Here is a 9,793-nt window from a genome sequence, read left to right as displayed (position 1 = left end):
TTCCGCGTTAACGGGCGGCCTGGCGTACTCCTCGAATATCAGGCGGGCCAGTAAGTCAAGCCCATGTTGACACCCAAACAACTCCTCCCTCACACTACCCGCACGGATGCTGCGTCTCAGTTGCTGCAAAACTACCTGTGTGCACATCATCCGGCGAGAATTATGATCAAATCCACGGCGTTTACCACGACAGAAGAACTCAAAGTCCCAACAGAAGCGCTCCAAACGCCTTCCCGGTGTTTTCTGCGATTCATCCCGGACGGATTGAAACAAATTAAACGCAAGATCAGCAAGTGACATTCGGCTCAGCCACAGGCGTGCTTTCCGCTGTATGCGCAAAGCCGCTTGCTGCTGCACGCGATTGATCTCGCGCCGCTCACGCTTTTTCCGAGTCTCGGCGAGAATCGCATCCTTCGAAGGCTGGTGGTCGCGAGACAAAGAGAGATGCGTCGGGCGACTCCTGCCATTAAAAACAAAGTTACCATTCATTTCCTCCGCGCCAGTAACTGGCAACCTCCGGAATGTGAGGAGGTGGAGGGAGGGGAGGGGAGGAAACAGGCAGAAACAGAAAGAAAAAAAAAAAGAGGGGGGAGTAGAGACAAAAGTGTCGTCAAATAAAAAGAAAAAGTGAGACAGAAAGGCACGTAAAAAAGACATAAATAAAAGGGATAAAGTCGACGTATTCGGAACGCCGTCATTTTTCCTTCCTCTTCCCCATTCCTTCACATTTTTCCGGTAGGAACATCCGTAAAAAAAAAAAAAAAAAGCAAAGAGATAAATACAAAAAACAGTCCGTCAGCCAAAAATAGATCCACTTTCCCCTCTGATGGGAAGTCAATTCTCACGCAACTCGTTTTGAAAGGTCTGCACTCTCGGAAAACTCTCTTCAAACGACGATGTTGCGGGGTCATGTACTCAATAACTCCCCTCCCTCACTATATCTTCTCAACGACGTCGCAAAGCCCGCAGTTCCCTTTCCTCCACCCAATCCAAATATTGTCGCCGTCCAAGCCGCGGGCCATAGAGCATCGCAAATATGCCCTTTGCTTCTTCAGCTTCCAACTTACTCGGCGCACCGGGTAGCCTTTCAATAAGATCAATTCGCTCTAAAAGAAGGCGACGCTGCTCTGGCGTGAGAGACTCTTTAAAGTTCTGATGTTTCTTGAAGCAATCAAAAGAACCTCCTTCAATGCAATCTCCAAAATTAGCGTGGTTGTGCCCGCCTTTGGGGAAATAATCTCGAGTGGGTGACCCGTCATGTCCTACATTGGAATGCGTGTTCCTGCGCCGCTCTGGCAGTCGCATATGAGTCCTTCCAACCTCAAAAACGGGCTCACTGCTGCGTGAAAATCTTGAGTGCGATGATGACACACTGTTCAAACCCTCTGAGGAGGGTTCCGATGGGATCTGGCCCCGTGAAAGGGGTTGAAGAGTAGAAGGAGTGAGATCGTGCCCCTGTTGATACGTCTGTTGTTGTTGTCGTTGCGGCTGCTGTTGCTTTTTTTTTAACTGGCTCCGTTGATAAGCCGAATGACCAGATTTGCCATCAAATATCATGGCAACTGACTGCGGGGACATATGCTCTCGGGGCGGAGTGCATGGATTTGATGGGGAGAGGAAGGTTGGAGGCTCGGACGGAGTGGCGTTGCTCCTTTGGCTCACAGAAAATGAATCGTGCAATAAAGGCCTCACCGTGGACGAAACCCCACGGGAAATGCCGTCATCACTGACCCTGCGCGGCGTAACTCCTGCTGACCTCACTTTGGAATGTCGAGCAGGGATGACCCATTGCGCCGATGCGGGGGAGACAGGGGGAGCAGTGGCGTACAAGGAGAGTAATCGTGCAACATGGAACCCAATGGCATCCGCCGCTTTTTGCGCACTTGTCAGCGAGGCAAATAGCCTCTGTGCGTATCTCCCCCACTTTGATACAGCCACTGGTCCCTGTGTGTACGGCTGCAGCAGTTCCATTGTTTCCCGAATTCGATCAAGATAAATCGCCAGTCTTCTGGATGCCCGCTCCAAGAAGCCAACGTCCGCGAGAGACAAGTCACGTGCATGGCCATCAAGCCCCGACACACGCTTGCCCCAGACAGGCAGGGTGTTGTCACAGAAATCCAACAAGGACGTGACCGCATCCTTCAGCTGGAAGCAACTTGCATCCAACGGCTGCTCCGCCTTCGGATCACGCCGGGCTTCAGGGGTCCGCCGGAATGCCATCGACGTTACCCTCGAGGGGGAACTCGACGCGGAGACAGCCGGTGACACACGGGCGCGGATGCAGCTATATTTCGACCGCCGCGGAGAGCGCAGGACAGTTGGAGACGCCCATCTCTCCCCGCCGACATCCCACAAGTCATCCATGCCGCGCCGTCGAGGAAACACCGATACCACCCAGACGCACACGTAAGTACTTAAAAAAGCAAAAAAACAAGACTGTAGCCCAGAATTAAAAAAAAAAAAACTATGTCGCACAGAAAACTGCGGGCTCAATTTCTGCTGAATGTATTACTTCAACAGTACCTCCCCAAGGGGGCCGGGAAAAGCGGCTAAAAAGTATTGCACGGTTCCTTTCTCCTTTGTGCCGCCCTGTGTTGCCCGTTGAGCCCAAAGAAAACAAACGCAATGCCAATAAAGCACAACGCGTGTAATTTCTCTTCACCCCTTCCTTGCTTCTGAACCCGCGTGATGAGTAGCAAACAAAGAAGAAAAGAAAAAAAGAAGGAGACAAAGACGCATGCAAAAAAAAAAAAAAAAAAATGAAGTGCCTTCCCTCCTTTGATTATATGGAACAGATATGAATCAACCCACAGATTCACACACACACACACACTTCATGTGCAGACGTTAAAAATCGCCACGGCCCTCTAACAGTCTCCTTTATTTTGTTTTCCATTAGAAGCTATTCTTCTTAGCGCTTCTTTCGACACGTCCTCCATTCATTTTCGTTCCTTCTTTTCCCCCCTTCCATCTAACAATAACCGAGGGGAAAGAAATCGTTAATTATAAAACAAATGGGCATTTTTCCCCCTGTGAAGACGCGCTCTCTTCCCCCTCTCCCGTTCTGAGGCAAAACCTCATGCGTCACCTCGCCCCGGCCACAGAAGAAAAGGGACGGGGAAAAAAAAAAAGAAGCAAAACGCATAGCAGAAGAAAAATATAAAAAAAAAGATAAACAAAGCCACCACACGGTCCTTTTTCTTCCCACAGACCCTTTCATGTTATTTATTTTTTTCCCATTCCCGCACGCAAAGTACCCTCCGCGTGTGCCTGCAGGTCCGCTCTGGCCAAAAAAAAAAAAAGAAAAACAGACTGAAAAAGGAAAAAAAAAACTCATGCCGCCTCTCATTTTCATTCTTATTCCCAGGGTGAAAGAATTGGCTTCTCGGGATACGTGCAGCCGTCGTGCTGAATCACTACCCCTGCCGCGTAGTGGCCAAGAATGCAGCAACGTGTCAGGTCCTTCCCAAGAGCATAGCCAGACAAGAATCCGCCCACGAAAGCGTCTCCGGCACCGTTGAAGTCAATCATTTTCTCGGGATCCAGTGGGTCCACGGGCACGACAGTGATTTCGTCCTTCGTGACGCAGATAGTTGGCTCCGGTCCCTTTGTAAAGATCACAAGACGGCCTTTCGTGCCGGAGTACGGAAGCTCCTTTAACGCCCGCTTCGCAACCTCCTTCATGTCCTCCTCATCCCACCCCTTCGCCTTGGACAACGTCCTCGCCTCCAACTCGTTGCCAAAGATGATGTCCACATAAGGCAACACCTGGCTGAACTGCTCCCAGAAGAACTCAATGATAAAAGGTGCGGAAAGGTTCATCATAAATGTCCCACCCACTTCGCGCGCCTTTTTAGCCACATGTAGAACATAGGCTACATCAATCGTGAGGGTAAAACCGGTCAGGTAAAACAACTTGGCCTCCATAAGGCATTTCTCCACATCTGGAGAATAAATGTGTTGGGCAGAAAGGCAGTTTGCGGCGGCAAGGTTTGCCACAAGTGAACGTTCTTTTCCTGTAATGCAAACCGCACAGCTTCCCGTTGGCTCCCTTGTTGTGTACTCAACCACCATTTTGACGCCATCCTTCTCGGCAGAATTCTTCAGAATCCCGCCGTAGCGGTCGTCCGCAATGCAGCCTACATACGTCACAAAAGACCCTTTCGGAGCCTGCAGCATCCACTGTGCCACTCGGCAGGTATTCAGCCCAGAGCCGCCGGGTACGTGCTTGACTTCCGGCAAGTTTTCAAGGTCTTCGAAGATACCAGCTTGGTCCTCCGCCAAAAGCGTGGCGGTGCCGCGTTCCACCTTGTACCTTGCCATGAATTCGTCCGATACGCCTGCCGAGACGTCAAGCAACGGATTACACTGCACGTAGAGCTTTGCGGGGTGAGACATGTTTAGTTCCTGGGTTTGGTTTTGTTTTTTTGTTTTTTGTTTTTTTTAGAATTTTAAATAAGTTGTTACGCGGATTTCTGCGACAAACAGAAAAAAAAAAACAAAAAAAGCAGACAACAGGGAAAAAGAAAAAAAAATGATAATAATTCCATTTTATTTCAAAAATTTCGCCTAAAATAACCAGCGCTCCAGTAGAAGTCATCCGCAAAAAAAAAAAAAAAAAAATTGAGAGAGAGAGAGAGGCACACACACACACACACCAATTCCATTCAATCATGTAATTTTATCCTTTTGGAATTCGCTTTCATTTACTTTTTTTTTTCTTCTTCATTCTTCTCGTTTTTGGTTTAGTTTACTTTTCCCTCGCTTAACACCAGCGTTGTATTAGACCCTCTTTCCTCCTCCCGGCAACAGCCCCCAGCCGCGCTGTCATTGTGGTCACATGGGTCACACAGCACTCCCCCTGTGATATCCCTCCTGTCCGCCCCGCTCAACAATAACTTTTTCACTCCCCACGACTCACACGCGCCGCAAAATCTTCGGCCGTGCGTCTCAGCCCCTCCGACAGCGGAACGACGGGGGTCCATCCAAGCACCCGCCTCGCTTTGCTGATGTCCGGGCATCGCTGCTTCGGGTCATCCTCGCAGGGGGAGAGAAAGCAAATGTTTGACTTTGTTCCGGGCACAAAGTCCCGTACCTTCTTCGCCATATCCAACACCGTGTACTCGTCCGGATTTCCCAAATTCACAGGCCCTATCTCCGTTGGGTGTCGAATGAGGCGGAAAAATCCCTCTACAAGGTCATCGCAATATTGAAACGAGCGGGTTTGCGTGCCTGTCCCGTACACAGTAATATCTTCACCCCTGAGGGACTGAATGAGAAAGTTGCTAATAATGCGGCCATCATTAAAGCACATGCGAGGACCATACGTATTAAAAATGCGAGCCACACGAATTTTGACTCCATGCTTCCTGTGAAAATCAAAGCATAGTGATTCGGCACACCGTTTACCCTCATCATAGCAGCTTCTCACTCCAGTGCAGTTCACATTACCCCAATATTCCTCCGTCTGTGGGTGCTGGATTGGGTCACCGTACACCTCCGAGGTGGACGCAATGAGCACCGGACAGTCATCCCGCTGGGCAAGAAGCAATGAGTGGTACGTCCCGTTTACGCATGTCAGCGTTGTACCAATTGGATCGGCCTGATAGTGCACGGGAGACGCGGGGCTGGCAAGGTGGAAGATGTAGTTATACTTATGCCTCAAAACCTCCTCAGGGTAGGGATGGCGCACGTCATGCTTCACAAAGTGAAAATTTTCCTTGCCGATGTGATGGGCAATGTTCTGTTCCCTGCCAGTGTAATCATTATCCACAGCAACAACGGTGTATCCCTCACGCATTGCACGGTCCACAACATGACTGCCGATAAATCCAGAGCCCCCTGTGATCAGCACCACTTCGCCGAAATTCTCCCCAGGCATCTTAAAGAGCGTTGGACAAAACACCCAATGCAAGACTACACATACATGCACACAGAGAAAAAAAAATGGATCCAAATACGCAGGTGTATTCGTGCGGCGCAATAAAGGAAAAAAGAAGGAAAAAAAAACAAAAGAAAAACAGAAGAAAATAAAAATCGCGTCAATAAAAATAAAAGAACCAGAAAGAGAATTCGTTCGATTGCACGCGCAATCACACACGCATTCAGACCGTCTCCACACGCCATGCGGTCGTGGCGGTTCCTCCCCTCCGGTGTGAAAATGTCCCCCCTCCACTCGCTCCCTCTTCGTCGTGCATTATTTCCCACCGGCCCATTGCCCTCCTCGTTGCCTAAGAAATATGAAACCCCCCTTCTTCCTTTCGTTTTCTCCCAACACACACACACAAAAAAAAAGAAGTACAAAATAAAAAACCACACATCTCACTGGCAGTATTATTATTCCTCTCTCCCTTCTTATTGATTCCTTCTTCTTCTGGCTTTAAGGTGTGATTCCGCCATTGCCATCATCATCATCATCTCTTTTTCACCCCCCTTTGCCCCATTTCCTCTCTCTTTCTCTCCCATCCCTTTTTTTTTTCTTTTTTGGTTATTCCCGCAGTCAATAAAGTTTTTTACCAATAAAATAAAGGGAAGAAGCCAATAAAAACACAAAACAAATAAGGAATGAACCATACATATATGCCTGCATGCCCCCCACCACCAGCAGATATATTTATACATTTATGTGCATGCATGTACGCATCTGCAATGACACATGGAATTGGCATGTCGTCATAATGGTAGGAGCAGAGCATACATGCACGCACATCCATAATATATATGTATATGCACACGTCACCAGAGGCATGCACACACACATTCCCATTCTCCCGGCCACCCGGTATTAAACTATTAATGTGTTGTCACCACTGCACATTATGGTTGTTTGTTTGCTTGTTTTGTTTGTTTGTTTGCTTCTGAAAAAGAAGTTGCACAAAAATATAAATAAATAAATGAGTACCACAAAACAATTTTAGAGGCCATTGCCATTAAATTGTGGTGCTTAAAAATACGTCGGACAAAATAAAACTCCGTACGCGTATGGTAGGGAGAAGACAGTCGCATTTCCCCCTCCCTCCACTAGACATAAAAGTAAAAGGCATAAGAGACCAAAGAGACAAAGCCACGAACAATTTTATGACCAAAAAAAGTAGCCAAAGTAGACATGCGCCAAAATATGAGGGACGCTTTCCCCGCTGCCGCTCAATCCTCACATTTTTTTGTTTATGTGAGTGACTGAGAGAGAGAGAGAGAGAAGAGGAAGAGAACAAAACAAAACAAATAAAATAATATAAAAAAGGACTCAGTCTGCATCCGCCCCACTTGGAGAAAACAAATTTGTACTAATACATTACAAGTACCTTACGTACCACACTCTCCGTTCATAAATATTCCCGTGGCTCTTTCTCTCTATATATTTGCTTGTTTGTTTCTCCCTCTACTCGAGCACAATGAGGCCCAGAAGACCACAGAACTGCACAACAAAGCCCGTCACAAAGAGGGCGAAGCCGGGGCCGTATTTTGTGTTCGCACTTGTGTAAGTGTCACTGCCACACAACTTAACGTTGTGAATGGAAGCAACCATAGACCACGTCACCAAACCCGAGACGGTACTAATCGCGGAGGCAATCACGGTCAGCCACTTCTTTTTGGACCCACTGAGGACATACCAGCTGCCAATACCGGCAACTACAGCAAAGTACAATGCGCAAATGCTGAACGCCTCGCCGAACTGGAACCGCAGACGTCTGGCCTTGCACGTGTCCCAATTGACACGCCAGTCGTAGTTAGGGCTGTTGCAGGCCCGCGTGCCCCAAAGAGTGTAGCACGTTCCGGGTGACAACTTCGGCTGAAGCATAGCGATCGGGGTGCCGATGACAAAGAAAATGAAACTCACCATGCAGGCAAGAAGCAGCCCCGTCGCCCCTTTGTGCTTGCCGTACTCCCGTACAAAAAAATTCTTCTTCTTCGACATCCTTCAAACAATGGGTCCACGCTTTCGCTCTATTGTGGTTCCTCTGATAATATGAAAAATGTTCAGTCTTCCTCGTCCCTTTACTCGCCTCTTTCCCGTCAACTATACGCAGATATATATAGAGAGAGAGATATATATATCTATAAACCGACTATGAACCCAAGCGTGTCCCTCCTGTTAAAACCAGCCGTGCGAAAAGATGTTCGGTAATTTTAAGCCCCAACAATGCAACGTGGCGGTCCGAAAGTGTTTTTTTTTTTTTGCTGCTGCTGCTGCTGCTGATGGGAAGGAGAAGAAAAAAAAGTCGGGTGTTGTGTCTGCTGTTTACGCTGATCCTGCACGTGCGGGGTGGGGAGTGGGAAGCAAAGAACAGAAGAAGAGGAGAGAGAAGAAACAAGGGCGGGCGCAGTATATATACATACATATATATATGTATGTATGGATACATATTGTATATATGTGCACGCATGCAGGGAAGTGCAGGGAAAATAAATGCGGGTGAAAGTCCGGGAGCCACCGCTTCTGTTGACAAATTCTTGTCCGTTCCTCCTTTTACCTCCGCCCTGTCCCATCGCCAGTCGTCATGGATGAATGACTCCCACTAAAGGGGCGGAAAATTATCCCCGCTCGCAGAAAACACCGAGAGAAAAGTGTTTCTTCAATAAAAACAAAAACCAATGAAAATAATCATTTTTATAATAATTATAAATATAAATATACATACATATATAAATATAAATATGTACATAATAATTATAAAAATCAGAAAAAAAAAGTTTTTTTAAAAAAAATTTTGTTCATTCCTTCATTCCCACATTCACCGCCGCACAATTAAATATAATTGCACACACACACACAGCGGTCAGCGGTCAGCGGTCAGCGGGCTCTGCCCTCCCCTCCCCTCCACTTTAACGCCGCAGCCAACCCCCGCTCACAGCCGCAGCGCAAGGGAGGAAAATGGAAAAATAAAGTCAAAAAAATAAAAAAATTTTTTAAAACATCACGAAAAAATAAATACAATAAAATAAAATAAAATGTAAAATAAATATAAAAAGTGGAAAATATGAAAAAAGTGAAAAAAAATATTTTTTGAAAAATGCAGAGGCAAAAACACCGCAGTCCTCCTTCCTTCTTTCCTTCCTTTTTGTTTTTTTGTTGTTGTTGTTGTTTTTGGGCTCATTTTGAGTCGCCTTTCCCCCCACCCCCCCACCCCCCCACACACCACCAACAGAAGCGTACATGTCTATTCACAGCGAGTTGTATTTTATATTCATATTTTTATATGCACGTTTGCGGCCATGCGCTCGCTACAACTGAAGCGAAGAAACTTTTGTGGGACGCATTTGACACCGCAGCCCCTGGCGCCATTTCGCACCGTTTACATGAATTCTCTCTCATTTATTGTTGTTGTTTTTTCCGCCTTTAATGCGGTTTTGTTTTTTGTTTTGTTTTTTTTGTTTTTTTTTTGCCTTTTTTTCTTTCATTCAGTCAAAAGACATCAATGAAAAAAAAAAAAAAAGAAGGGGCGGGGAAATCAAGGGAAAAAGAAAAGGAAAAAAAAAGGTCACAATTTAAAAAAAAAAAAAAAACGTCTTCACTCATTTTGCATCTTATCAGCGGGAGAAAAAAATGTGCTGTCCTTCGCGTTGGAACCGCAAAAAGACCCTTCGGTGCCTCCTCTTCTCCGCGGGCAAGCGGGTGGTCGGCACGGTCCGGGTCACAGTACCAGCAAGAGGAATGTGCCAACCACCTGGATAAGCCAGCCACCGAGAAACAGGCCGAAGGCAGAGCTGTACTTCCAGTCACGCCTCCAGTTGTCGTGAAAAGCAGTTCCGCAGAAGCTCCCTTTGTACACGGCGGCCATGCATGCCCACGGAA

General features: G+C 47.1%; 5 protein-coding genes across 5 annotated transcripts, besides 18 other annotated features; all 5 read right to left on the bottom strand.

The window, feature by feature from the left end:
* Tc00.1047053509051.60 (ubiquitin-protein ligase, putative) lies at window positions 1-657 on the bottom strand (the record flags this gene model as incomplete). The annotated part of the gene is made up of 1 exon (XM_801071.1): window positions 1-657. A coding segment is annotated over one exon (657 nt), but the record flags the coding sequence as incomplete, so codon positions are not given.
* Window positions 1-5,438: a sequence feature (heterozygous, non-Esmeraldo-like haplotype).
* Window positions 750-788: a sequence feature (T-rich).
* Window positions 946-2,364, bottom strand: Tc00.1047053509051.50 (hypothetical protein, conserved; the record flags this gene model as incomplete). Its single annotated transcript, XM_801070.1, has 1 exon — window positions 946-2,364. The coding sequence occupies one exon, from the start codon at window positions 2,362-2,364 to the stop codon at window positions 946-948; it is 1,419 nt and encodes a 472-aa protein (XP_806163.1).
* Window positions 2,698-2,760: a sequence feature (T-rich).
* Window positions 3,121-3,180: a sequence feature (T-rich).
* Window positions 3,290-3,332: a sequence feature (T-rich).
* Tc00.1047053509051.40 (adenosine kinase, putative) lies at window positions 3,358-4,398 on the bottom strand (the record flags this gene model as incomplete). Its single annotated transcript, XM_801069.1, has 1 exon — window positions 3,358-4,398. The coding sequence occupies one exon, from the start codon at window positions 4,396-4,398 to the stop codon at window positions 3,358-3,360; it is 1,041 nt and encodes a 346-aa protein (XP_806162.1).
* Window positions 4,483-4,535: a sequence feature (T-rich).
* Window positions 4,605-4,625: a sequence feature (AT_rich).
* Tc00.1047053509051.30 (dTDP-glucose 4,6-dehydratase, putative) lies at window positions 4,904-5,881 on the bottom strand (the record flags this gene model as incomplete). Its single annotated transcript, XM_801068.1, has 1 exon — window positions 4,904-5,881. One exon carries the CDS (start codon window positions 5,879-5,881, stop codon window positions 4,904-4,906), a length of 978 nt encoding a protein of 325 aa, XP_806161.1.
* Window positions 5,439-6,019: a sequence feature (areas merged during assembly that could not be assigned to a particular haplotype. This can correspond to areas where the two haplotypes were merged or to regions with more than two copies in the genome that were merged during assembly.).
* Window positions 5,985-6,036: a sequence feature (T-rich).
* Window positions 6,020-9,793: a sequence feature (heterozygous, non-Esmeraldo-like haplotype).
* Window positions 6,823-6,857: a microsatellite.
* Tc00.1047053509051.20 (amastin, putative) lies at window positions 7,379-7,915 on the bottom strand (the record flags this gene model as incomplete). Its single annotated transcript, XM_801067.1, has 1 exon — window positions 7,379-7,915. The coding sequence occupies one exon, from the start codon at window positions 7,913-7,915 to the stop codon at window positions 7,379-7,381; it is 537 nt and encodes a 178-aa protein (XP_806160.1).
* Window positions 8,177-8,196: a microsatellite.
* Window positions 8,325-8,374: a microsatellite.
* Window positions 8,619-8,689: a microsatellite.
* Window positions 8,889-8,913: a sequence feature (AT_rich).
* Window positions 8,923-8,951: a microsatellite.
* Window positions 9,347-9,396: a sequence feature (A-rich).
* Window positions 9,420-9,504: a sequence feature (T-rich).

This window comes from Trypanosoma cruzi, genomic scaffold (genome assembly GCF_000209065.1).
Source record: "Trypanosoma cruzi strain CL Brener 1047053517131 genomic scaffold, whole genome shotgun sequence".
Classification (NCBI taxonomy): domain Eukaryota; phylum Euglenozoa; class Kinetoplastea; order Trypanosomatida; family Trypanosomatidae; genus Trypanosoma; species Trypanosoma cruzi.
Note: the sequence above shows the minus strand (reverse complement) of the source record. Positions and strands in the feature narration are given on the sequence as shown.